The sequence below is a fragment of the Syngnathus floridae genome, chromosome 8 (genome assembly GCF_059516105.1).
Source record: "Syngnathus floridae isolate MCC-2025c chromosome 8, RoL_Sflo_1.0, whole genome shotgun sequence".
NCBI classification, from domain to species: Eukaryota; Metazoa; Chordata; class Actinopteri; order Syngnathiformes; family Syngnathidae; genus Syngnathus; species Syngnathus floridae.
This window is the reverse complement of record NC_142420.1, coordinates 6324389-6351997: the sequence shown is the minus strand read 5'-3', so window position 1 is coordinate 6351997 and position 27609 is coordinate 6324389. Positions and strand designations below refer to the sequence as shown.

At 43.1% G+C, this 27609-nt stretch overlaps 3 protein-coding genes across 4 annotated transcripts in view; 2 read left to right on the top strand and 1 right to left on the bottom strand.

Annotated features, from left to right (window-relative positions):
* col4a2 (collagen, type IV, alpha 2) overlaps positions 1–17371 on the top strand; it is a 31531-nt gene extending 14160 nt beyond the window's left edge. Inside the window, exons 5-48 of one of the 2 annotated variants that reach the window (XM_088382844.1) lie at positions 6212–6346; positions 6441–6485; positions 6552–6668; positions 6747–6815; positions 6900–6935; positions 7052–7105; positions 7189–7224; positions 7316–7354; positions 7669–7740; positions 7828–7872; positions 7954–8001; positions 8090–8125; positions 8202–8246; positions 8369–8429; positions 8525–8638; positions 9040–9189; positions 9268–9339; positions 9427–9578; positions 9641–9713; positions 9880–9986; positions 10068–10251; positions 10621–10665; positions 10935–11009; positions 11088–11186; positions 11276–11497; positions 11639–11800; positions 11869–12039; positions 12131–12274; positions 12365–12490; positions 12572–12753; positions 12893–12956; positions 13040–13114; positions 13214–13321; positions 13418–13525; positions 13615–13686; positions 13807–13932; positions 14023–14139; positions 14363–14524; positions 14629–14727; positions 14810–14956; positions 15185–15301; positions 15609–15800; positions 15882–16168; positions 16313–17371. In XM_088382844.1, coding sequence (XP_088238970.1) covers positions 6212–6346; positions 6441–6485; positions 6552–6668; positions 6747–6815; positions 6900–6935; positions 7052–7105; positions 7189–7224; positions 7316–7354; positions 7669–7740; positions 7828–7872; positions 7954–8001; positions 8090–8125; positions 8202–8246; positions 8369–8429; positions 8525–8638; positions 9040–9189; positions 9268–9339; positions 9427–9578; positions 9641–9713; positions 9880–9986; positions 10068–10251; positions 10621–10665; positions 10935–11009; positions 11088–11186; positions 11276–11497; positions 11639–11800; positions 11869–12039; positions 12131–12274; positions 12365–12490; positions 12572–12753; positions 12893–12956; positions 13040–13114; positions 13214–13321; positions 13418–13525; positions 13615–13686; positions 13807–13932; positions 14023–14139; positions 14363–14524; positions 14629–14727; positions 14810–14956; positions 15185–15301; positions 15609–15800; positions 15882–16168; positions 16313–16567 — 4845 coding nt within the window. In that variant the 3' untranslated portion in view covers positions 16568–17371. The remainder of the gene's footprint in view (positions 1–6211; positions 6347–6440; positions 6486–6551; positions 6669–6746; positions 6816–6899; positions 6936–7051; positions 7106–7188; positions 7225–7315; positions 7355–7668; positions 7741–7827; positions 7873–7953; positions 8002–8089; positions 8126–8201; positions 8247–8368; positions 8430–8524; positions 8639–9039; positions 9190–9267; positions 9340–9426; positions 9579–9640; positions 9714–9879; positions 9987–10067; positions 10252–10620; positions 10666–10934; positions 11010–11087; positions 11187–11275; positions 11498–11638; positions 11801–11868; positions 12040–12130; positions 12275–12364; positions 12491–12571; positions 12754–12892; positions 12957–13039; positions 13115–13213; positions 13322–13417; positions 13526–13614; positions 13687–13806; positions 13933–14022; positions 14140–14362; positions 14525–14628; positions 14728–14809; positions 14957–15184; positions 15302–15608; positions 15801–15881; positions 16169–16312) is intronic. The other variant, XM_088382845.1, reaches the window with a different exon arrangement.
* Positions 17372–17404: 33 nt separating this feature from the next.
* Positions 17405–21029, bottom strand: rab20 (RAB20, member RAS oncogene family). Its single transcript, XM_088382857.1, has 2 exons — positions 20644–21029; positions 17405–18419 (listed from the first exon to the last, which is right to left on the bottom strand). The coding sequence occupies exons 1-2, from the start codon at positions 20813–20815 to the stop codon at positions 17830–17832; spliced, it is 762 nt and encodes a 253-aa protein (XP_088238983.1). The 5' UTR covers positions 20816–21029; the 3' UTR covers positions 17405–17829.
* A 743-nt stretch (positions 21030–21772) lies between these two features.
* Positions 21773–27411, top strand: naxd (NAD(P)HX dehydratase). Its single transcript, XM_088382849.1, has 11 exons — positions 21773–22801; positions 22972–23409; positions 24539–24689; positions 24772–24817; positions 24893–24981; positions 25385–25493; positions 26193–26243; positions 26319–26423; positions 26500–26620; positions 26692–26815; positions 26969–27411. Exons 1-11 carry the CDS (start codon positions 22285–22287, stop codon positions 27117–27119), a joined length of 1902 nt encoding a protein of 633 aa, XP_088238975.1. The 5' UTR covers positions 21773–22284; the 3' UTR covers positions 27120–27411.
* The last annotated feature ends 198 nt before the right edge of the window (positions 27412–27609 follow it).

Here is a 27609-nt window from a genome sequence, read left to right as displayed (position 1 = left end):
TAGCTAAGCAGTGATTAATTGGGACCTGAGATTTGTCAACTGTGATGTCATTTTCAGTCGACAACAGGTGGCAGAATGGCCGCCCACTGAGATGGATAAAAATGGGTTAACTTAACTTATATTCTACAAATGCAATATTCATCAGAATGCCTTTTTTAGACTAGCAGGGGCAGAGTCAGCAAAAAAGTCTTTTAAAAGTTATATCATAAAATTATGTTTTCCAACGATATATAATACGCCATCGGTTTTACCGTATTAAATGTAAGAAAGATTAACCAAAATAATATATCAACAATGAATCAATAAAAAAATACCATAAGAAAACATACTGTCAAAATGTACAAACTAAAATAGTGAGTGCAGTTTTCCGTCTGACAAAGATTGGGTTTTTTGGAAATGCGCAGCTGGAACCATAAAACATATCTGGATATATTTGTATGAGCAGAAACTTTGTTATTGGTGTATTATATGTTTGACGCCATCTAAATTTAATAATAGTACGTTTACGATAAAATGCACAATGTCATCAATTTCTGCTTACTGTGCACCCAGTCAGTAGCGGAGTATTTGTGTCAATGTGTTTGGCTTCTGTAAGCATCCTGCTTGCTTTAATCATCAGCCAGAACACACGACGAAGACAAACACTTAAAGACGAGGCAAAGACGCTCTAGATTTTCGGTTTCCTGTTGTGCAAGGGAGGAATCGTCTGCTTCATAGGAAGGCCTCACATCTAAACGCTGATTTATTTGGCAATATGGTCCTTTTGTGTCTTTCAACCAGATGTCTTTTTAGATTCAAGTTTCATGGGAGTAGCGGTTGTTAATATGATGTCCACATGGGTCCGCCACTGGAATATTCTGGAGCATCTGATTTACACACAGGAGTCAAAAAATGTAACGCTCAATGAAGAGTAGCGTTCGGACGGGAGGAAAAATCCTTGTGGGTCACCGGAGCGACGCCATATGTTCCCCATCAGGTGAAAGCTACACGGAGGGGACGGCCGCACAGGAAACAATTAGCTCTCGTAAATACGTCCCTTTCCCTCTTGAATTGCATTTTTTGCAATGTTTACAGAGCTGCCCTGAGTGATCGTGCTTGACACGAGGTCGAATGGGCTGATTTGAAGCCACCCATCAAGATGTAGAGCTAAATAAAGTACCGTATTTTCGGTACTATAAGGCGTACCTAAAAACCTAAAATTTTCTCAAAAGCCGACAGTGCGCCTTATAATCAGGTGCGCCTTATACATGGACCAATATTGAGCCACTACAGCAGTCGTGTCCAAAGTCCGGCCCGCGGGACAAATGTATATATCTTATATATGGACAAAGTTTTAAAATAGGCCATACATTGAAGGTGCGCCTTATAAGCCGGTGCGCCTTATAGTGCGGAAAATATGCTACCTGTTTTTAGGCTGATACAATATGAATACGTGTGCATTTTCATTTGGATTGGAAGGAAATTTATTAGCTCTTCCATGATGTTTCACATGGGGGCTAACAAACAATGACAAAAACAATACGTCAAGCCTTTGCACTTCTGTGCTTGGCCGATGTTAAGACTCCCCAATGCTTCAATCAAAGATGTAAAGAGAAATTCTCTGAAAAAACGAGTGCGCCCCAAAGAAGCAGTCACGACGTCATATTACAACCGTGGGAGCGAAAACGCAACGCACCCACGATGGATCTCATTACACATAAACACAATCAGACATCGTGCAGACGCACTAAATCGACACGTTTGGGGCAACACCTCATTCCGGACCGTGCGCCTCGATATCATTTTTCTCACGCAGGGACGCCGCAGCTGCGTCCTGCTTTGGGCCCGCAGATATCTCATTCCTCAGACCTGAGGCAAGAGCGCAGGTGTCCGGCCGCAGAGAGGCCTGGGAGGCTAGCGGGAAGTCCGAGTAGTTCTTGGATCTGCCCCTCGGGTCTAGTGGTTGCTAATTTGGATGCAAGCGAATACTTGGAGCAAATGAGGATTTTCATGGACTCAAAGGGGCCAACGTGAGTGAGAAAAAGGCGTAACTGACGCCAGAGGCATGCGTCCGTCTGTCAAACGTCCTTCCTTGCCCAGCCGTTGTATATTTGAAGTCTGTGCTCATCCAACGGGGTCATTGACATTTTTCTTGGAGATGGAGATGCTCCCCCCCCTGACCCAAACACACTCATAGATATGCAAACATCATCTGCAGATGTTTATTTACTCTGCCTGAGTTCTCCTTGGGGCATCCATTGCAACCCCCCCACCAGTCAAGCTGAGCCCCTTTTCTTCATGGACATCATCCAAAAGAAGATCTCCAGGAAATGAGTACACAAAAGTTCAGTCCAATACAAACTTGTAAATGGGGTTACGGATTTATCACGTGGGAACAAAATTCCTCCAGGAGAAAATAGTCCCTAAAGCACTTAAGTTCAATTCTGCTCATTATGAGAATACTCTTGACTCTTCCACTTTCTCAACGAATCCTGCCTTTAAATATAGATAACTTGAAAAAAAAAACGCCCAAGAGGATCTGTAACTTGGAATTCAGTTTGAAACCATAATTAGCTTGACATCATATAATACACGAATCATCGCTATATCATAATTAAAATATTTAAAGTAATATATGAGGAGGACGTTGCAAGTAGTAAAGTGCTGATCGTGAAATGCTGAATTGCCGTACTTTTCGTCTCATTTTTTTCCCTCAACAAAACGTGCTTCCGCACAGTCGTTTATGAGTTGATTTTTATTTCTCCGGAGGTCAGAGGTCGGTACACAGTGCCGTGCGTTTCCCATCCTGCTCTTATTGGGTCCGTCCCAAGACATCCACCCCAGGAGACAGTTCTGGGGCCCAGATTAAATTTACGGCGTCAGAGAGGGCGACTAATAGAAATGCAATTTAAGAATAACAAAAATGCACTCACAAAAAATGCAAGAGGAAGGGGGGGGGGGGGTGCAAGGGTCTGGTCACGATGTCAGAGGTTTTCCGACAAATTTCATGGAGCCATCTTAGATAACAATTACAGAAACTGCATGTCCACTACTCCTACAGACGCATTATTCTGCCAGTATGGAAACAGGAGTTCAGTATAATCAAGCAGAGATGTTTTTTTATAGTAAAAAGTGAGTGTAATTACACTGTTGGCCACTAGATGGTGGCACACTTTTGTTCGACACAAAATTAGAAAAAAGAAGAATGAAAACAGGGAGTAGGCCCAATTCAAGCTCAGCCTTGATTTAGCTAAGATCTTTGAACGTTAAATCCTGCTTTTACACCTCTAGAGAGCGAGTCGGTTAATTTGATACATTTTTAAATCATGTGAGAATCAAACAATATTCTATTACTTTACAACAATAACAATAATAAACTTTGTTAGTGTGTCAGGTTACAATCGGGAATATTAAGTACGTGTTTGACCACATGTCCTTTGTGCAGATCTTTTATATTTTCACATTCGGGTCAGAGGTTTCAATTTTTCTCCGCATCTAGTTGCACTCTCGCGTGTCACATTCAAATGAAGGACCTAATCTCCCCCCCAAAAAAACCTTGCCACGCATCATTCCAGCTGAAGGAGTGTCCGTCTTTGAAGACAAAATATATGACGTCTTATCAGTTTGTTTCTGACTTTTTAATGGCATTTTTAGTATCAGCATCCCGTCATTGCACACTTCAGTAACACTGTGACCGGTCAGATTGTGTGTCTGTGTTTTGCGATGTATACGTGTGTGTGTGGCATTTTATGCTTTCCAAATGAGGTGAGAAGAAGCAGACGCTAGTTGCCAGACCAGAATGCGAAACTTGGGTTTTATTGCTCTGTTAAGATTGTGGCCTTTTTTTCCTCCTTTGTTGCTTAATGAGATTCACTATTTATGTTCTAATTAGGTAAGTTTACTGAGTTTTTACACTGTGTTTTTGTTGCAAGGGCAAGCTGAGCGATTATGTATGTATGACACCAAAAATGGGTTAATGGTAATAAAAAAAAAGCAACAGTCATACGTCACAATTTTGAAAATTCATTAGACAGGCTTTACGATTGTTTTCTGAGCAAATTGAGAAGTGAAAATCACTCTTGAGGTCTTCACTGATTTTGGTCATTTGATTCAGTTTCCAATTTGTACGACATTCTAAAAATTCCAAGTTTTGAGATTGTTCTCGACTGCCATGAACTCATTTCGGTTCAAAGTGCTTCAGAGAACAGCCGGATGTCTTCTATTTGTTATCCGCTTGCCTTGTCAAGAGATTGTCCTCTTGGCGTCTGAACGAGAGGAAGTGCTTTGACCACGTTTGAGAAGTAGAATTTGAGGAGAGGAAGGCAGGAAATGCTGGGCGGAAGCGGCGCGAGTAGATAACAATGGCGAGCCGAGGATGAAGAATGAAGGAAGCGAGGTGACGGCAGAGCGATGCAGAAGAATGTCAAGAGTTCCAAAGTGAAGGCGATGCAACAAGCAATTGTCACCTTTACCTGCGCCTTGTCGTTAAAGCTTAATTTGACATTTTGTATTCACGAAGGGCGACATTGTCGTGAGAGGTCAAGTACAAAATGTGAGAAATGTAAAAATTCAGAATTTGTTTGAAAGCAACATATTATGATTCTAAATGTAGATAGTAGATGCTGTGTACATGCAAACTCCACACAGGAAGGTCATCAAGTTTGTTATGAACATAAGCATAAGAGGAAAAAAAACTATTTAACTCACCAGACGTCTCTTGCATGCTGTAAATGAGAGTAAATATATTAGTTTGAATAAGTGAAAACTTTCCATTCAATGAGTTATCTCGCTAAATCTTATCCAGATCAGGGTTTTGATTTAATCTATGAATACATGCGTCATGCATTATCCTCTAAAAGGGGTTTTTCCACAAAAACAATGGGAAGCACATCTGTTTCTTCACACAATGACCATAATCATAACTGTCTGATTCTAATCTGGCTTGTAGTTTGTACAGTTCTGATATACACAAGGTTTAGCGCATCTACACTAACATTTGACCTACATATCAAAAGATGGAACCATAAATTGCCTCCACATTCCAAATAAATGCATGTTAAATTAATTGAAGACTTTAAGTTGTCCCTAATGAGGATCGGAGCTAAAGATAATGGATGGATGAATTTTATGGCTGTAAGCGCAAAAACAGATTTGTTCTTTAAAATTTGAGGACCGCGTCTTTATGCATAATCTGGAATTTGTGTTGTTATGGCGCCCCCTTGTGGTGGCGTTTGTGGTGCTAGTCTTGTATGAACAGCTGCAGGGTCCAGATTGATGCGAGACAAAACACACACATCCGAAATGCCTGTCATAGACACAACTGTTTTTTGACACACACGAACAAACATACATACACAAACACACACACAGACATCGGAATTTAAAAGAATTAAAAACAGTTTAGAATAGCAATCCGTGTTTGCACAAAACATTCAGGCTTTTACTAGAAAACAAAATAACCCCAAAAAAGATTAATAGAACATCTGAACTTTAGTTGTTTTTAATCAAGTGCGACATTATCTTATGATGACCAAAAAAAAAGTATACAGTACATTTTTGTTTTCAAATGTAGGGTGGAAAAAAGTTTCACTGATGACAAAAATAAAATGTGCCGAACTAGGGCAATGAGTATTTGTATTTGTTCGATTCCCACCACAAGCAACAAATGAATTGAAGAGGGTGACATTCAATGACAGACACTTGGCCGGAGCCCCCAAACTATTTGTCCGTGGGTGTTTCTGTTGGTTCTCACAAGAACACGTCCTGGCCCCCTGACCTCAGCGGTCGTCGCTGGCTGACCTTTTGGACTTTCAGACCAAACAAACAACGCCGTTTCCCATGATATCACCCACCACAAGTTCTGCAATCATTTGCAAAGTCATTCTTTCTCCCTCAGCCACCGCTTCAACTTCAAGCAATGTCTCAGACCCCCACCACTGCCCCCAGCAGAGGCACGAAAAAAGCATGTCAACAAGACTGTTGTTCTTTTTTTTATCTTTGTATTTAATTCCAGTGGCTATTTTTGTCCAATATGCAACTCTTCTTGGAGTGGGGAGGCTGCTGGTGTAGTAACAATGTTTGACCACTAGATGGGTGTAAAGAGTTTCAACTGACAGAAAGACTTCACGGTCTTTAAATTCTAAACAGTCACTGAAAGATGTGATAAAGTAACTCCAGTCTGCTCTACCACTCTATATCAAACTGATCCAAGCTTGCTATCGATTTCCTTCAGGGTCAACACGGGCCTGTTGGTCCCCAAGGCATCACTGGGCCGCCGGGGAGACCAGGAGATCCAGGCATCCAAGGGCCAAAGGGGCACAAAGGTGACACTGGACGGAATGGCAACATTGGACCCAAAGGAAATATGGTAAATCTGTCTATGTAATTGTTTTGGGGGGTTTTGGGTGGTGGCGGTGGAGGTTCCGTACATGTTTATTTCATGCTAAATTATTTCTCCGCAGGGAATGACAGGTGTACCTGGCTTCTCTGGAAATGATGGAATTCCGGTAAGTAACTTTTTGTGTACATATTTTAAAGTAGGTTCATATTGAAATGGTCATTCCTTTCTTTAGGGTCATCCAGGACAAGCGGGGCCCAGAGGAAAGCCCGGAGCAGACGGCTGTAATGGGACAACAGGGGAATCCGGCATCCCGGGTCAAATGGGACGTCAAGGAGCACCTGGTTTTTCTGTAAGTGGACTTCCATTAAGGTTTTGGTAGTCACTTGCAAGTTGTACTCCCAGTGCTTGATTTTATGTTTCCTGTCAGGGACAAGTGGGCAGGAAAGGGGAGAAGGGCGACTCCTTGGATGTCACCGTGTACATGAGGAGATTCAGGGTAAAGAATAAACTATACGAAATATTTGATGTTGACACGCCAAGCCCGTTTTTGCATATGAATATTTTGATCATCTCTCCACAGGGAGACGCAGGCACACCGGGAACCAATGGACAATTTGTAAGACATGTTGGACAATGGGCAAATGCTATGAGCTGGCATTTGCCCAGATCTGCTCTATATTGTAGAGAAACCAGTTGTAGACATACCTAGTGATTGTTTGTGACATTTGGCAGGGCCTTCCTGGTAACCGAGGATGGCCGGGAAACCCAGGGATCCCAGGACCAAAGGTTAAAATAATAATAATCATAATATTATTTTAAGACTTCTTACATGTAAGTGGTAAAATGTTTCTGTTTGTGTCCTCTTCTAGGGTCAACCCGGGCCACCAGGTCCACGTGGACCAAAGGTATTCAAGACTCATTTAAGTGGTCAAATTTGCATGTGGATGACTTTAGTCACACTTTGATGCTTTTACTGTCCTTGTGTTTTCCCCACAGGCCGTGACAAATGTAATCAAGGGGATGAAGGGCGACCAGGTTAGTGACCGCTCGGGATGACTACATAATTGTCGGGATATGTCAGGTGTCCTGGAATATCCTCAACTAGTGCCCTCCGCTCAAATAGATGTCTCAGCGTTTTATTCTTTTCTCTACTGAGGAAAACATAACTAGTGGAGTTCTAACTTTGACTTCCACCCTCACATAAGCCCAAGTTTGAATTTATAAAGTATAGCGTAGAGGTCTTCGGAGTAAATGGGAGGGCTAAGATACAATTTGTGGAAATAGAAAATGGGGCTAATTTAGTTAATTTAGCATTCTCATGTTTTTATGTCATCTTTCTTGCACCACAGGGAGAGATTGGACCCCCGGGACCGCCAGGAAACTCCACTCATCCCCACAGTCAGCCCCCTTTCGGACCCTTGGTGCGTACATTTGCTCCACTGTCACTCATCTGCATGAAAAAAAAAGTATCTTAATTGTAAGGTGTTAAAATATCTGCATTGTTTTAGGGCCATCCTGGTCCGAAAGGTTTCAAAGGACAAGCAGGAGATCTGGTAAGCGCTTGCTGATTCTTCTCGCTCCTTACTACGATCATTTGATCACATGATGGTATCATTGTTGTTGCTTAACTACAGGCTGACAACAGAGGAGAAACTGGAATTACGGGATTCCCTGGATCAAGGGTGAGAACATTTCTGCATATTCCAGTCAAACTGCTTTGAGGCCCGAGTTTCATTTTATCTTTTTAATTTGCATTGGATGGATTTCTAGGGACTACCTGGTGCACCCGGCAAGCCTGGATCAAGGGTACGCTTGTATGACCCATGCTGCTCCTCTTGAGGAGGTAATCGATTACAGAGGTGTTAACGAGGCTTTCTTTTAGGGGGATGCGGGGGATAAAGGACAAGTCGGCAGACCTGGTCCAAAGGTGAATATTTTCATTTTGAATTGTGAAATTATTAAAGGGTTAGGGTTAGGGTTAGGGTTAGACACACCAAATCAGACCAAATCTGTGGAGAATACATGAGTTGTACTAATTTTGTATTTTAGGGAGTGATAGGTGAAGCTGGGGAATTGATTTCATCTGGATTTTGGCCTTGGTCTTCATCAGGTATGTGAATTAACCCCCCCCCCGCTCATTTTGTTTTTATTCTTTTTATGCCCAGACGCTAATAATGATAGCTGTTTGTTTTTTAATGTTCTAAGCTGGTGCCCTTGGTCCACCGGGTGAGCAAGGTCCCCAAGGTGAGAGGGGACCAATAGGAGACCAAGGAATTCCTGGACCACCAGGACGCACCGCTTCATTTTCGCAGCAGCAAGGTTTGTGATACCAATAAGAAACAAGGATCACAATATTGCTTAGTAAATGAGTAACAGATCTTGTTTTGCATATGTCCTGTTCCATCAAATAGTGCTAAAAAAATAAACGAAAAACAAAAGCTGTTAGTGTCCAGTTGATAGAATAAATGCCACGCCTTGGATAAAAATCTGATTGGCTCAAACAAGCAAAAAACTGACTGATGAATGATAATCATCATCCTGCGGTAGAAATGAAGTTTACTGTAATATGTACGCAATGTTGTAAATCCCAAACAATCATTTGTGGTCCACTGACAGGAAGAGACCAAGGTACTTTCTTCAGTTGCATAAATAAAACACAATATGAGGAAATACACAACCCTGGGATCAAAAGTGTTTGAAGATTTTCTTTGTTTGGTCAGTGTTTGATTACGCCGGTCCATTTGGAAGAAAGGGGGAGCCAGGAGAGAAAGGCCAACAGGGGGAAAAAGGAAGTCCTGCTCTCAGTGCAGGACCACCGGGCAACCCTGGTCGCCCAGGTTCCAGAGGTCCTCAGGGGCCCAAAGGATCTTGTGAGTCACAGATCAGCACTGCCACCATGTGATGATGCAGGGATTAAAGACTAAATGTACCGACGTTTCTGTATCAAGGGGGAGATTTCTTCAAGGGGTCTCCTGGTGGTAGAGGAAGGCCTGGAAATGCCGGTTTTAAGGGAGTCAAAGGTACTGTTTTTGCAGGATACAAAATAAGTGTTGTTTTAGAAATTGTTATCTGAAGTTATAGTGAATTTGTTGTTTTTGTATTTTTAGGGGATCACGGGCAATGTGAATGCACCGTTAACACCTCCCCACCAGGGCCACTCGGGCCAGTTGGTGAAGTCGGAGACCCCGGGATGACTGGAGAGTTTGGACGGGAGGGTGACCCCGGAGACCTGGGACCCTCAGGAGTGGATGGATTCTCCGTAAGAGAAATCAGACATTCAAGATTTTGCTCACTCCCCATGATGACAACGACTTATTTCAGGGAACTCCAGGAGTCATTGGTCAGCCAGGTCCGAGAGGCAGAAAGGGAGACACGGCTGTAGCGACGCAGAAAGGTGTGCTATACTTACTAGATTGTCACTAATAGTTTTAGCCAAGTGCTAATGTTGTCTCGATTGCTTTAAGTTACGATTAAGCAGCAACCAGTTCCCCATAATCAACGGTTTTCCTGTATAGTGTCCATATATATTTTTTCATGTGGATGCAATATAATGTCCACAGGCTATCGTGGAGATCCTGGGATTCCGGGGCAGGATGGTGAACTGGGAAAGCAAGGATTTCCGGGTCGAATTGGTCTGCCTGGGTTTCATGGCAGTCAAGGTCTTCCGGTGAGTCCAGTATTCATTCATTCCTAAAATAATCGATCATCTCCTTCGGATGGTGATAGTAGGTGTCGTTCATGTGAACAGGGAGACGATTCCAAAGGACAAAGAGGAGAAAAAGGTTTCTCTGGTGTACCAGGTCGAGCTGGTGCACCTGGACTGAGAGGAGAGCCAGGTGCAGAGCTTGAGGGTATCAAAGGCCAGCCTGGTTTACCTGGTGATGCTGGTCTTGATGGTTATCCTGGAGTTGCAGGAACACCTGGTAGCCCAGGTAAGAGGAAGCTGATTGATTCAATGACCCATCAGCTCCACAGGTTCATTTGATGCTTCATCTAATTTTCTTTTTACTAAGTCTTAACACTTTTTTAATCCTCATATAAGCTCTTCTCGTTGTTTTTTGGCAAATAATTTGCCAAAAAGAGTATTCATGGCTTGGGAATTAAAAGCAATGGCGCATGATGATTATATTTTACGATTGTACTGTTACTTTTGCTGCTGTGCCTCCAGTTGACGCCTTTGTTGCAGGGCCTGCAGCCGTCAAACCAGCTCGGGCTGAGCTTGTTTGCAAAATAATGCTTATGCTTTTGAATAACTCTTGTACCGAATGCCTCTCTCGTTCTGTTTCTCTTGCGACTGAAAGGCGGCTGTAGTCCAGCAGGAGATGGAGAACAATGGGATGTAACAGGTAGCGGGCATAATGATGCTTTTAAGTCTCTATGTGCTTTGCCTTGTGTGCATGATTTTTTTGCCAGAATTGAATTGCTTTCAGTTTGATGATAAACGTACAACGGTATAATTTGCTAATGTAAAGATAATGGTTTTGCATCTATAAACACAATCCACGCTGGGCACCAGACAAAGTCACCGTATTTTTTGTTGTACAGTTAGTTCAGGACATAACCATGATATGATAATTAATTAATGTGTTTTTTGGACGTCATAATTTCTCTTTAGGTCCTTGTGGAACTTTCCCAGGACCTCCTGGACTACCTGGTTCTCCTGGACCCAGAGGATTACCTGGTCTCACAGGTAAAGACCAGAAGCACCAGTGTGGTCTTGCTTTTTGGCAGCTAGTTAGCTTGACTTACTATTATCTTCAACTACTAGGTCTTCCGGGTGACAAAGGTCTGCCAGGTCTTTCTGGAGTAAAGGGACATAAAGGAGAAAGCGGAAACTACGGCCCAGGTGGTCAACCTGGACCACCAGGTAAACTATAACTGCTATGGAATCCATGAAACCTCATGTTTATGACCATAGCATATTGCTGTATTAAGTCGATTGATGCCTTCTGCTAGGTTTTTCCGGTCCCCGCGGTGAGTTGGGCGTGCCGGGGAGAAAAGGGTCAGTTGGCTCTCCAGGCGTGCCTGGACTGTCCGGACGGATCGGATCACCTGGAGATAAAGGTGTCCACGGAGAAGTATTGGGCGCAAGTCAGGGACCTCCTGGTGACCCAGGACCATACGGACTTCAAGGGAGCAAGGGTGTAGCTGGAGATCAGGGAGAACTAGGCTATCCAGGTAAGGCATATTTTAAAATACATCATTACATCACACAGTGACTCAAAGGGGGAAAAAGCCAGGAAATGCTTGGTGGTGCAGTTTTTGGTCGACCTTACAGGTTTGGTTTTATGTGAAGTTTTATTCTTTCTATCATTCCAGGAATGGGGGGCATGCCTGGTATGATTGGTCCCAAAGGTGACATTGGCCCTCCAGGCCTGCGGGGTCTGGAAGGAAGTCCTGGACCACCAGGCAGTTATGGCTACCCTGGTGATCCTGGCAACGCTGGTCCACCAGGGCCACCGGGGGCTGTTGGAATACCAGGTGAACCCCAACCCATGAGAGCAATTCTTTGTTCATATTAAATGTACCTCACTTATACTGTTATGTAGGTTTAACTGGTGAAAGGGGAACAGAGGGAGACCCGGGAGCTCCAGGGCCATTTGGAATAAAAGGTTTCCCAGGGGAACCAGGTAACTATGGGGTTCTCGGGGAGAACGGCTTGCCAGGTAACGCAGGGCTGCCTGGGCCAGATGGAAAACCAGGACCTTCAGGAATGAAAGGTCGGTTCCATTGATGTTTACTTGTGTAATATTTTAACCCAAATGTCCAGTATTTGAGTATTTTGGTGACACTATGCCTCTCAATTTCTAGGATACAAAGGGTCTCCTGGCATGTCAGGTTTTGGCGGGGTCTCTGGTAATACAGGCGTTAAAGGAGTCGGCGGGACAAAAGGAGAGACTGGATTGCCAGGACAAATTGGTCCAAAAGGAATGACGGGCAAAACTGGAGAAAAAGGTGCTGGATCCGTCTTTTCTAAAATGTGATATCCGCCATTATTAGAGAGGCTTTTTACTTAATCTCATCCTCTGATTATTTAATTGCCAGGTGATCGCGGGTTAATGGGCCCACCTGGTGAGAAGCCAGAGATCCCTGCCCAGATGATAGTCGACATGAAAGGAACCAAGGGAGAACGTGGAAATCTAGGAAACCAAGGCTTCGTCGGGCCAAGAGGTTAATCAGACAATGACAACTCATTGCCAAATAATGTTGCATTTTTATCATATTACTTCCTCACATAACCAATTTCCACAGGTTCAAAGGGCCTTCCTGGTGTTCCGGGTCGTGAGGGAGGACATGGGTTCCCTGGAGAACCCAGTCATGAAAAGGGTTTCCAAGGTGATCCAGGTGCACAGGGGCTACCAGGGTTGAAAGGAATGCCAGGGTATTCCGGGAGTCAAGGAATTTCTGGCTTTGATGGGATGAGTGGTAAAAAGGTGACGATATAAATATGTTGTCAAATGTCTGAAATCTCTTGTCTGTCATTTATAACATTTCTATTTATCACATGGTCTATTCTACTATCACATATTACTCATCACTTGTCCATTTATAATGTCTTGTTCTTGCCTTTAGGGGGTCAAAGGAAGCCCTGGTGCTTATGGTGCCACAGGGGAGAAGGGCAAGAAGGGAATCAAAGGTACAAACTTCAAATTGACTTACAACTAAACAGTACTTGTTGAAAACTGTTCATTATCACTTGACATTTTTATATGACCCAAGGTGAGAGTGGCCCTCGCATAGACATTCCAGGAGCAACTGGACTGAGAGGAGAGGTTGGTTCTTCAGGAAACCCAGGTACCATAAAGTATAATTCATACCATATTTGCTTTAATGCTTAATAGTGTTTCTCGGGATCGCTGTACTGTTATCAAATTATTGCTATCATCCAAATAGGTGCGAAAGGATTAGCTGGGCTGGCCGGAGATAAAGGACTTCCTGGTTTTGATGGTATCGAAGGGAAAAGGGGACAGACAGGTGATGCGGGTGATGTCGGATATACCGGTAAGAGGTTTATCTTATTCTTTTCTCTCTTATTCTGTTTAATACTGAATTAGATTCAAACAGTATTCCATTAAATCGTTTCTAATAAAAATGTAGGTTCTGATGGACAGAAAGGAACTCCTGGAAACAAAGGCCAGAAGGGTTTTGCTGGGCTGACTGGAAAAGTGGGGCAGCCAGGTTTCCCAGGCTTTCCAGGAACAAAAGGTGAAAGGATCAGATCGATTCAGCGTTGCTATTTTTTGGCTGATAATTTTATCTGTTACATTCATTTTTTATTTTACCAATGTGTGCAGGTTTCCCTGGTGTCATTGGTCTGTATGGATTAGATGGATTAAAAGGACAAAAGGGTGTCTCTGGAATTGCAGGTAATTTTGCAGCATGTTATTTCTTAATAGCGATTAGCCAATGCTCCTACAACTATTCAAACTGATGCTGCAGTTTCCAAAGTTGAGGAAAACCATTGTTTCTGGTTGTGATTTTGCCAGGTTTGGATACTACTGGACCATCTGGCAACCCAGGACCCAAAGGAGAGAAGGGTGAGGCTGGCAACCCCAACAACCAGGCAGGTGTGCCAGGCGTTGCGGGTTCAAAAGGCTTGCAAGGAGATGCTGGTAAGTTTTTCTGCCACTTACTAAGCTTTCAGTTGACCAATGTGTATATTAGTGAGCCATTGGGCTAAAGACTGCGTTTGGTGTGTTCAGGTGACAAAGGTCAGCCTGGATTATCAGGAATCCGTGGGCCAAGTGGACCAGATGGAAAACAAGACAGAATAGGACCCCTGGGGGATAAGGGCTTTCCTGGACCCCGAGGATTCCAGGGTGAGACTATACTGGGTCAACAACCAAAACCATCATAGTTACAATTGTTGAGTTGACAATTAATTCAAATGCTCTGATGGAGCTCGGGACCCACAGGCCTCATAAGAGGAGAAGCGTAAAACCATATTTATCCAAATTTTATGGTAGAAGTAGCAAAGGGCTACTTAGAATAGTTGTGTAGGGTAAGATGCAATATTTATGAACCCTACAATTATGTTCCCAGGTTTCCCTGGAGCCAGAGGGTTTCCAGGTATTGATGCCTCCTCGGGAGAAAAGGGTATATCTGGAGTTCTAGGGCATCCTGGAGTCCCTGGTAGAAAAGGGCTCATTGGAGAGCTAGGTTCAAGTGGATATAGGGGACCACATGGAATTTCTGGGAAGAAAGGTACAGTACGCTAAAATGACCGAATCACAAATCCACTCCTCCGGATATAGTATTGTGGTCGTCTACATCTCATTACATTTCTAGTTTCCTGTATTTTCTTATAGGTGAGAAAGGAGAACAGGGCTCAATGGGGACCCCTGGTCAGGTTGGGGTCAAGGGAGAGAGAGGACCATATGGCCCTAAAGGAGATACTGGACCACCAGGTAAATGATTAACTTATTACTTAAGACTTGTTATTGGTTAGAGTCCAGTTTGTCCTTGCGCTTAAATATGTTTGGCCCGCAGGTTTGCGTGGGTTGCCAGGAAACCAAGGTCCAATTGCAGAACCCAGCAGAGTGCCAGGAGAGAGGGGTCGTCCGGGACCACAGGGTATTCAAGGACCGAGAGGCATTCAAGGCGAACCAGGACCACGGGGACCCCCTGGGGATGCTGGTCAGTTTTAATTTTTTTATGAACGGAAAGATTGAATAAATAATGTAACAATAATTTAAATGTTTAAATGTTTTTAAGTTTTCATTTTTGAACACTGATATTTGTTGTGATTTTAAATAAGACATTATATAAACATTTAAATAAATTGAATTAAGTCTAAAAATATTTCTCCAACTGTGGTCAAGTAAAAGATGAAATTGACAGGCTCTGTTATTTATTTATTTTCAGGTTTTTTTGGACCCATTGGGCAGAAAGGCATGCCGGGAATAAGTGGAACACCAGGAACGCCTGGATTCCGTGGAGAGCCAGGCCAAGTGGGCCATGCTGGTTTGCAAGGATTGGAGGGTACGTCTGATCAGGGCAGATGAGGATTAGTGTTCATTTAATAGTCCTGGATTAAAGGATTAAAAGGTAGGCGCAAGTTTAGGCAGGAAACTGGTTTGTTACCAAATTGGATTTTTATCAATCTTCTTTTATGAAGGTGTGTTGAATTGATAAACCCAGAAACTACAACGGATAGCTGAGGACAAAAAAGTTTATCTTTGCACTTTTGATTTATTCTCCAACTAGTATTATAGATGGGGGTAGTTATTGAGATTTTAAGTAGCTGTTTGTACCAGTTTATTGACTTTTGCATTGTGTTTGGTCAAAGGTAACCGGGGTAAACAAGGTGTCTCCGGCTTACCTGGCATGCCCGGCCGCAGTGTCAGTGTGGGTTACCTGCTGGTGAAGCACAGTCAGTCTGAGCAGAGTCCCATGTGCCCCGTGGGGATGTCCAAACTATGGGATGGATACAGTCTTTTGTACCTGGAAGGCCAAGAAAAGGCTCACAACCAGGATCTTGGTGAGTCCGGCAGAATTGAAGTGACATTGCGCTTGATGAACATGAACCAACTATGGGTTACCTTGGTGTTGTTCTTGTCAGGTTTGGCTGGCTCCTGCCTTCCCCGCTTCAGCACCATGCCCTTCCTCTACTGCAACCCTGGAGACATCTGCTACTACGCCAGCAGGAACGACAAGTCCTACTGGCTGTCCACCACCGCCCCGCTGCCCATGATGCCTGTGGAGGAGGGCGAGATCAAACCCTACATCAGCCGCTGCTCGGTTTGCGAGGCCCCGTCGATCGCTATCGCCGTGCACAGCCAGGACATCACCATTCCGCAGTGTCCCGCTGGATGGCGCAGCCTCTGGATTGGCTACTCCTTCCTCATGGTGAGTAGTGCAGTTTAATAAAATTCCATTCCAAGAGTATGCAGTGAGCGAAGTCACATCTTCTGGAATATGCAAAATATAAACGTATTCTTATTTTTGTCTGCAGCCAAATAAATGACAAATCAATTACCTCTTACCTCTTAGCACACGGCAGCTGGAAACGAGGGCGGGGGTCAGTCGCTGTCATCGCCCGGATCTTGCCTGGAAGACTTCCGGACGTCACCGTTCATCGAGTGCAACGGCGCCAAAGGCACGTGTCACTACTTCGCCAACAAGCACAGCTTCTGGCTCACCTCCATAGATCAGTCGTTCCACACCGAGCCGGCATCAGAGACGCTCAAAGCGGGCCAGCTCCTGTCGCGCATCAGCCGCTGCCAAGTCTGCATGAAGAACTTGTGAAAGGAGACGCCTTGTGTGTTGTCATTTGGCCGCCATCGATCAGTGTAAAGCACAACAGCCCCAGCCTGAGTCACAAAGCTCATATACGCAATGACTGTTTGGTGCCTTGAGAAACAAGTATGTTGATTCTAAATGTGTAATGGTGCTTACTGTTTTAACTTATTACCTCAGGCAATCACACAGAGACTGTTCGTTGCTCCTATTGCACTGCATCCAGCTTTATCCTTAAGCCACTAACTCTGCTTGCCCACCAGGCCTTCACTATCGTTACGCTCTGTATTACGTCCGATGAGTCGTTTGCGTGTCACATGAACTATCAGCCAAAATGTTAATTGCAAACCGTCATATACGAAATGCACTGATTCTAATTTTGAGGTTATTATCTCGATGAAGTCGACTGCAGCAAAATGTATTTTCAGGGTCACTCTCGACTCAGAATCTGCTAATGATTAATTCAACTGCCAGAACGTAAACAGCCTGGACTTGGATCCAAGGTCCTTGGGTAACCTTTTTCTTATCAGGGGACTTGGCAGTTTTCAAGTGTTTCAAGGGCAGATGTGTGCAACAGCAACCACAGGCCACTTGATTTGTATAAAGGGGGGATTTAAAAAATTTTCCTCTACTAAAGTGGACCCCGCAATAGATTTGAAAAACAATGTTTTGTAAATGGTCGACCCGCTCGAGTATGGTCTGTTTTCCCCTTGTTTGCAAACACACCAGATAATTATCAGTCAAACAATACTTATTCATTGAAATTCATTATTATTGCAGTATAATGTAAAAGATTAAATGTTGTTTCTAAGAGTCCTTTGTGTGATTTCATTAACTAACCACAGCTAAATAAAAATCTTTATTCTCATTACACTTAAAATTTCAACATAGCTGTGTGTCATTAACTTAAGGACATTTACAAAACGGAATAAATTGGTGTTAATGAAGAAAAGAGAAGATTTAAGTCTGAAAATTGAAAACATTTAAATGAGAAGTGTTATTTAAGACAGTGTACTATGCTAGCTACAAGGTAATAATTAGTGCAATTAGGTTAGTGTAATTCATGAAAATTACATTTCTGGATTCTAAAGTGTGTTTATTCTCTGCAGACGTTGATTTTTAGTCATTGGGATGACTTGTCATATAGATGCTGCTTCACAGTATGAAGAAATCATTGACATGATCAAGGCTAGTGGTTTCTTTGTCAATTCACATATTAAGCGGTCCCATCACGTGTTAAAACTCTTCCTGCGGGGCTTCCTGGTTGGGTCCTAGCAGCAGGTCGATCGTCCTCGCTTTCCGCCGCCCTTCTTGCACATGTCCAAGTCCACGGTGTCAGACCTGTGGTACTCCTTCCTCTTCCTCAGCATGGAGGGGAGCACCAGTTCAAAGAGTGACTCGAACAGAGTGTCCACATTGTAGCCAGTCTTGGCGCTGGTCTCGAAGATCATCGTCTCCGCGGGCAGGCTGGTCCTCTCATCCAAGCCCTTGTAGCGAAGAATCCGCCCGTAGAACGCCAAGGCGTCCTCGCGAGTGACCTGCTTGGGGAATGTGACGCTGGGGATGGACAAGGGTGAGGCGGGCGGCGTGGGGCAAGCGGACAGCACGTTCGATCTGTCCTCCTCGGATTCTGTTGGATTCGCGTCGATCATCTCCTGATACAGCTGGGCTTTAGTGTCCGTCAGGTCGGCCTTGTTGCCCACGACGGCGTAAATACACTCGTGGTTGGCGGTGTCCGTCAGGGACAGGAAGCGCTCCTCAAGCTCGGCCAGACTCTGCCAGTTGGTGACGTCGTAAGTCAGGATGACAACGTCCGCACCACGACAGTACATGGAGCCCAAACCATGGAACTGCTCCCGACCTGGGGAGGAATAATTTAAGTTTGGACGTGCAGACACTTCTAAGTCTGATTATGACTGACCCACTTTTGAACTAGAGCTGGATCAAAGTGCATTTTCTTATTATTGTCAAACGTAAAGGTACAGTCCACACCTATTTCCTCGACCTCATGTAACCTGGAATGCTTTAGGTGTCTTGAGAAAAAAAAATACTTGAAGACAGTTTGGGTCACAATTCACCTGTTTTGAAACAAAAACAATCCCCGTTATAGTACAAAACCTCATTCAGCAATAAAGTTATAAAAAGTGTTTGGTTCCTAACAAGCGCTTACTTCTTGCGCAAGTGTTTAAAACTTGAATAATCTGCTCTTCTGTGAATCCCTAATTCCCCTCACAGGATAAATAAATTAGAACTAGTCCTGCCATCTATTTAATATAATTCCAGCCATTTACGCTCTATTTATTTTTCAACATTTGACTTTTTAATTGACAATGGGGAAAATAAATATTGATTAAGATTTTGATCTCACTGAGCGGTGATCCTTTGATCAGCTGTTCATATGCAACATTACTGCCTGGAAAAGTTGTGTCCTACAAGAATTTCTTCACACATCAATTGAGCAACTCAAAAATATTTAATGTAATGTCATTTCACAACAATGTAATGTGAGGAACCACCTTCTCTGGGGTCATTAGGGATACGTACAATAAAATCACAATGATATCCCAGAATAGATCTGAGGATGTGAGAATATTTCTCATAAAATATTCTTTTAAGGACTGATGAGATGTTCTTGTGCTTCTGGAAATAGCAACACGATGCATAAAGTCTTCCTGTCATGACACCATCATGTGACTATTAAGAGGAACAGGGCAAGATCCTTAAAAACACTGCTGTGAAACAAACTCGGCCAACCCAAATGAAAACGGTAGACGGAAAAAGATGGAGAGCAGCGGGGAGTTTGTTTGTTTTGAAAACTTCTTTCCCAGAACCGCTGATCTTGCAAATCATAAGCAAAGTCACCCACTAAACCCGACGATTAAGTCTTGGGAGAGGTCAAGGAAACGTAGACAGGATGTGACTCGCCAACCGTTCCTTATCTTACCTTACTGAAGTATTTCAGCAAGTCATGTTTGCATAGCGGGCCGCGTAATGACTCATGTCACAGCTAGCACGTTCAGTAAACATCATGATCGTTCAGATTAGCCCCGACAGAAGCTTGAATAATCAATTGCTAGCATGAGCGATAATGGACAATGTCTGTGACTGTTGAGGCAGGATTTGTCACAGAGCTTTAGAAATTAATTCATACTCAGTAGAGAAGGCAGTTTATCACTCACAAAGTGTTCATTCAACCCCAAACAATAACGCTATAATTCATAAGGCCATCTTCCAAATAAATCATTAAAGAATCTATCAGAAATTGCTGAGAATGAGCAGCACAGAGGGAGAGGAAGTGATCACAATGTGGACACCTACTCATGACATTACTGGAACACTGGCCTTGGATTTTCCTCCGGATGAACTCCGATATTTCGTAATTGTTTGCATCAGTCACCATCGTTTAAATCCACAATAATCACACAATGTTACATAAACAGTAGCCCGGTGGCTGTGTAAGACCAACAAGTTATCTTGACACCAGCATGACCTCGACAGTACATTTTCTAAAAATGAATGATATTCTGAGATGTTTAATATTGCATATTTTGAGTTTTATCCACTTAAACTGATCAGTTATTACCATTTCTCACAACAGTGCATACGTCTTGTCATCAAAATCCCTTTCTGTCTTGTTTATGTTGTCTTATGAGTTTGCGGTGTCACAAAAGCAAAAAAATATATATGTTAGCATCAAAGTCTGCTATGTTTGACATGTTTCCTTTCATAACAAGCTTTTTTTCCCCCATTCTTCATCTGAAATCAGTGTTTTGTACTTATATTGTCACAGACTATAATACTCTGCAGGTTTTGGAAAATTAGTCAAGTTGGGAAAATGTAACTCATTTACAAAGATGGCAGCTGCCTCCACCATCTAAAAGCACAAAGTAGACACTTTGTCCAGTTTATCACACAGGTAAGTAAGCCTTGTGCCAACAGTCCCCATCGGCTCCAGACTGGAGGTCACATACCAGTGATTGCCTCAACTCCGGGAATTACGCGTCAATGGGCTAACACCGTGAATAAACCCACAGGAATTAGAACACACATAAAAAAAAAAAAAAACTTTTGAGAGCAGGAATTACCAGCGGTGTCCCATATGGAGACGTTGTAGGGCCCCCACTGTTTGAGGAAGAACGCTCCCCCGACGGTGCTGATGGTGTCTCTAAATTTCCTCTCCGTGTACCTGTGCAGGAGAGACGTCTTGCCAACGTTCATGTCCCCCAGAAGCACCACCTTCACGTCTGGCTTCCTCATCTTCGAAGATTCGCCACCGCTTTGTCCGATGCGTTAGGTTATATAAGGATAAGAGGCGCTCTAGATTGTAAAAGTAAAGCGCGCAGGGTAGACAAACGCCATTTTTGACGTGCGTAAATTGGAGGTGGTGAGTGTTACGGATGGCTCATCCTGCAATCTGTGCTCGCACTTATGAGCGGTCGGGGTGAGGTATAACAGGAAGTGAAAGTGGGAAACTTTGTCTTCAATCACGCGTCGCAGGTTCAACCGTGGCCCCGCCCCTCCAAGGCACTCGTCACGCTTCATAACCATTAGTTATTGTTTTCAATTCGACGTCATGAAATGCCGTTTTGTACATAACTAAAGCCAATTTATTTAATAAATTAAGTAAATACAGTTATAAAAAAATATATAACAACAACAATAATAATAAAAGCTCAATTAAATATGAAAATGCAATTTAATAAAAATGGTGAACTTTATAAATCAAGGACAACTAAATACAGTACTTTTGACATAAATCTTATCTTGCCCAATATTTACTGAGCCATGGCACATATACGCGTACTTGACATTAAAAACACAACAAAACTAAATTTTGACGAAAATACATATTGAATAGTTTACTATCAAATGTGAAGCCATGACAGTTTTTAGTGGATTTAGGAATTTCCGAGCAGTCATTAAAGGGATCGTGAACTATTTCTTCCCGTATTGCTGTAGCTGAGTAAAGCCTCATGACCAGACGTATTTGTGCACAGTTGACAGCGTTGACACGCACTTGGAGTTTAGGTAAGAAGTGTGTGCACGACATAGGGTCTTCCTGTCGGTGACAAGCTTCGTGTTGGCGGATAGCATGTTAGTAAACAATGAATGGCAACGACATGCCGCAGCCCGTCCAGACGATCGCCTTCTTGTTTGTCACCGTAACTGTGTCGATTCTCGCAACATTGTTCTGTTTGAACGTAGAAGGTAAAGTGAGACCTTGTGTTTAACGTATTCTCATCTCCGTGTTGTGGCGTTCTTTCTGTTATATCCATTGTTTTATCAAAGTATTGACAGCTTACGCCCATTATTGTTCGTTTGCAAATGTGAACTGGTGGTCTTTAGGACCCCACAGACACCAGTCAAACCAGAGGGTGGACGCAGACCGTCTCCCTCAGAGGACCGATCAGAGGTCAGTTTGTTAAATTCGCCAAAATGAGGCTAACGACGGCGATTGGTTTGGAAAGCTGGTCCTTGTTCAGTTTGGGTGAAACTTCCCAGCTTTGGCATTTTTGCAACCGACGTAAAGGGGTAAACATGGCAAGGTTTAGCTAGAAGACCAAGATTCGACGTGCAAAGCGTTTTCAATTGAACAATACGCACGCTTTCACCATTTTAAGACACTTGCACGGTCGGAAAGCGAGCCCGTCAGAGGTTTTTGGAGACGACTCATAGGTAGAGAACCAGGCCAGCCACATCCATCCCCAACTACTCGAGGCTCGACTATGCTGCTCAACAACACAACGCGAGGTTTCTTGTGGTCGGACGCGGAGACGAGGACGTTGTTGAACATCTGGGGTGAGCAGGACGTCCAGGAGGCGCTGGACGGTAACTTCCGCAACAGCTTCGTCTACCGCGACGTGTCCCGGCGCCTGGCGGCGATGGGCTTCGAGCGCACGCCGGAGCAGTGCAGGGTGCGGATTAAGAGCCTCAAAAGACAATACTTGCTCGCCAAGGAAGGCAATCTGCGCAACAACAGGCAATATCACAAAATCGCCAAGTTCTACGACACCATGGAGAGGATCTTGAGCAATCGACCCGCCGTTGACCCCCAAGAGTTCATAGATGGTGGGCCGGGAGGGGAGGAGGCCGTGGACGGCTTGGATGAGGATGCGGAGGATGCTCAGGACGTCTACTCCGAAAGTACTGGAGAGTGCCCCTTCCCCGCTGAGACTGAAGTCAAGCTGGAGTATCCCAGTATTCCCATTCCCATCCCGGTTAAAGTCACAGTGGGCAGTAACAGTAAGTGCACATCCATTCATTGTTCCACGTCAAAATTAATGCTTATTGTGACGGGATACATTTATCCTGGCGGTAACAGCATTGTTAGTGGATGACCACTTTGACTAGCTACTCTGCAACCAAATGTCGGGGACTGCTACATGCATATTAATGTCTCTTGTCCCCTTCAGGTATAGCCGAAAGACCTCCCAACAGCAGCCAATTGGCAGCCAACTGCTCCGTCTCCACACCCAAGCAGCGACGGCGGCGGCGCGCTAACTTCCCTATGGAGAGGCTAATGGAACAGTTCCTAAAGCAGAGCTCGCAGGCTGAAGACAACTTCTATCGCATGGAGGAGCGCCGCTTGCACGCCGAGGATAACCGGCGAGAAGCCGAGCACGCCAGGGAGCTGCACATGCTCCAAATGCTCGGTCAGATGTTCTCCAACATCTCCTCCGCCAGGCCGGGCTCGGGAGCGGCGCACTCTCCTCACTTGAAAACCGGCGTGCCCACCCATGCCTCGGTGTTCTCCCAACCGTTGCCGTCGCGCACGCACCGCCAGCCCTCACCCCCAACGGACAGTTTTGCCAAGCAGGCTCAGCTGTTGAAGCCAGACTCTCAGCCATTAGGTATTAGTGGGGCTGTCACCTGTCCAGTCAGAAGGTTGTGGAGGAGCTCACTCGATGCTTTTGGAATTGTTTCTGAATGATTCAATTTAAAGAGACTTTGTGGACACCCTATACCGTAATCTGTTTTTAATGTTTAATAAGAATAGTCTTATTCATTGATTGGATAGAAATGATTGTGGATTGTATGCAAGTGAGGCAAAATGGAGTGCATAGGTCCCTTCCGACGGCAGCGAGTCGACAAACACATATTTATACATTGCAGTTGTTTGTTATGATTCCTTTAAGCCGACGCAGATGTGAATAGTCAAGTGTGACATCAGATAATATAAAAAGTAAATCGCATTGCCCCCACTGCAAGGAACTCAATTAAAGGACAACAAAGTTCCGTTTCCATGACAATGCAGTAAAATAAATTTGTATGTAAATCAGAACACTGGTTTATCATTAACCTACACTGATAAAATAATACTCAAAATGATCAATCAATCAATTAACCTAATTGGGTGAAGTGGTTCAGATTACTCATGGACATAAATTAATGTTAATTCTCCCCAGTTTGTCAACAATAAGATTAAATTGCCTTACTGGTGGGATTCCATTGTTCACTGGTGGCAATCCAGTTTGGGAGGTGTAACCGCAGTTGGTTGACAGATGATTTGTCGTATCACTTTCATGAAGAAAGCATTCAACAAATATCAATCCAGATTGGGTATGTGTGGAAGTATGAAGGCTAATATTAAATTCCTTGGACAGGCGATGTCCTAATGGGGTGAAAAAAATTAAGATATTATTTTAATATTGCAGAAAATAATGGAAAGTTGTTTTACACCTTTCAAATCATGTTCAAATAGTGCAATCCATGTTGCCTCAGTTCCTTCAAGACACGATTATTCAGTAATCTGTTCCACAAAATCAACAATTCTTAGCAATCAATCGACTAATCATTCAAATACGCTCCTTTTAGCTATTAAGATTTGACAATGAAACTTTTCAGTTGTTTTAAAAAGTTGGGAACCAATGAGCTGTTCTTTCTTTTTATCACTGCTGGTGTATTTTTTTAAGAAAAAATTTGTACAGATTTCCTATATTTTAAACCAAACAGCATTTAAGCCCTGTTTTATTACTGCAGTGTTTGAGCGCCGCTACAGCCTGGCCCCGACCTCTGACGGGGGCATGGAGGAGCACGTCCTGTCTCTAGTGAAAAAGATAGTCCCTCCGTTGTCCAGCCAGAAGCACAAAGGACAAGATGGCCGAATCGGTATCATCGGCGGATGCCAAGAGTATGTCGCGCACCAGCTTCAGATTGCATCGTATTGATCACATTTGAATTGGGCCTCTAATGCTGCTTTGTTTACCTTCAAGATACACTGGAGCGCCCTACTTTGCTGCCATCTCTGCACTTAAAGTGGTGAGAACAAAATGCCTCACTGTCTATTTTTGCACAAAATGCAATGTTGGTGCAATGTCTTTGTCTGGTCCCCAGGGTGCTGACTTGTCTCACGTGTTCTGCACCAAAGACGCTGCAGCTGTAATCAAATCCTACAGCCCTGAGCTCATAGTTCATCCTGTCCTGTGAGTAGACCATTTGTGTAAAATGAGCATGCAAGCAGATGGCAGAAAATCTGATTTGTCTTGGAGAAAAAAAAATCCATAGGATATTGTAAATTGATTTTTTTTTTCATAGCTACTATAATTTTAGAATTGTGAATTTTTTTAGTTACTTTCCATTTTGTTTTGACTTTTTTATTCAGTTATTTTAGTTCAATTATAGAGGTTGCGTGATTGTAATTTTTTTTTTCAAAAATGCTTTATCTTCATTTAGTTATTAGTTGTTGTTTTTTAAATATATGGGGTATTTGTCGAGTGCAAGATTCAGTACTTTCAGTATTGTATAATAAAGTATGAAGTAAACTACAATTCTTAAATGATTATTCCTGCTTTCCTCCTTCTGTGTTTGTGTTTGTACCTTGAAAAGGGACAGCCCAAACGCGGTGGAGGAGATAGAAAAATGGCTCCCGAGACTGCACAGCCTTGTGGTGGGACCTGGTCTGGGCAGAGAAGACTTTTTATTAAAAACAGCCAAGGCACGTACTGTATACTCGCATGCATTTAACGCAAACACTGAACTAAGAGCTCCTTGAGGATGTTAACGTTAACATTTTTACTTGCCGGGGATTCTGTTACATAGGTTGATTATACTCACCATGCTTTAAGTAATGCAATTATGATTTTTTTCCTCTCTCAAGTGACACAATACGAATATGCATCATGGCATGGCATCATAGGCAAAAAAACTCTGCATGAAATTGGATATCATCAGATCAGACTCTCTTCTATTGTGGATAAAACATTTGATATGCATCACATATCTGCTAACGTAACTGCAGCAGAAAAGGATTTGACTTGAAAAATACACATTTTAAAAAAAAAATGAAATTCATCCTCATTTAAATTAATAGGGAAGTCATTGGTGAGCTGGTAAATTAATTTTATTAACCTTTCAACTTCTTGACAAAAGGAAGAGGAAGATTTATGTTGTGCTATATAAACTACCAAATGTGCTAAATTTTTTTGCCTCCTAAAATTATACTACAAACCGTTTGATTCTAATGCTTCTTCAGAAAGTTTACATTTCATACTATGCTACTGTGTCAAATTTTAAACCTGCTTATATATTAACGAGATGCATTTAAATTATGTTTTGTATAAGAGGACAACTATTTAGTGCACCAAGTGTATCATCAACAGTATGTTTCCTCAAATAATGTAGTTCTTCCTTGTAGGAGGTGATAGAGAAATCCAAAGCAAGAGATATTCCAATCATCATCGATGCAGTGAGTACTTGTCTAGGTCAACTTTATCTTGCGTTTATAAAAGTCAGTGACTTTTTCTTTGTTTGCCTTCTCCAGGACGGTTTATGGCTGGTCACAAAGCAGCCGTCTGTTATTCATGGCTACCAGAAGGGCATCATCACGCCCAACTTCATGGAGTTCACGCGACTGTACGATACGCTGGTGGGTTTCTTGCCACGTGACATATTCAAGTCGGCGCCACAAGTGTTTTAATGCCATCTGCGTGTTGTCATCTCAGCAACACAAAGCCGTGGACAGCGTTGATCACCGTAGTAGCGTCCTGCAGCTAAGCGAAACCATGGGCAACATCACCGTTCTACTTAAAGGAGAAAAGGATCTCATTGCGGATGGTAGCACAGGTGTGTGTTGAGCCTACCGTTGGATGAGTGTTTGTCAGTGATGTGTCACCTTGTTTTTTTTGTTATTGCAGTGGTTACGTGCAGTACAGAAGGCAGTGGGAGGCGATGCGGAGGACAAGGTGATCTTCTGTCTGGAGCTGCTGGTGTATTGGCACATTGGGCCCACACTGCCTCTCAGGCAGGACTGATCACTGGGTGGGTGCTCCATAAACCCGATAGGACATGTTGCTGGTATTACGCATTAAATATGGATGAGACTCGAGTTCAATTTGATATGGTGGCGATCATATGCTCAGCTACAACATTCGACTATTCAGTGAAAAAAATGTATTTGTTGCCTTACTGCAGTGTGAACCCGTCGGTGGTAGCAGCGATGGGAGCCTCTTCACTCACCAGACAGTGCAACAGACAAGCCTTCCAGCGGCATGGCAGATCCACCACCACCTCGGACATGATCCATGAGATTGGTCCAGTCTTCAAAAAATTATTTGAAAGATGAAAACCGACACTGTATAAAAAAAGAAAAAAGCCATTTGGTTGATTTTCATTCTGTCCTCCCAACTACGTACTTGCATTTTAAAGAATGAAATGGGTGAGGGTTAGTGAAAAATAAAAGTTCCTGAAGGCTGAAGATGTGTGCACTATACCTCTTTGTGTATGTAAACATAAGCAACCTTTCAACACTTTGTTTTCAATGTCTTCCCAGGACACCGATGTGGTGGATAAATACATGAAATTAGTTGTAATTTATGTTTTTTTAATGACAAAAATAAAAATACGACTTTGTGTGAGTCAGTTTACGTGACAATTACAATGTAAAAAAAAAAACAATGTTCGACGCTAGGTGGCATTAGTGACTTCGTACGTAAACGGATCAATTGTATGACCACTACTACATATTTAGTCGTATTATCATCATTAATGTAAATCGAACGTCAAACAGAAATACATCTTTAATAGTTACGCATAATTCCAACGAAATGATTTTG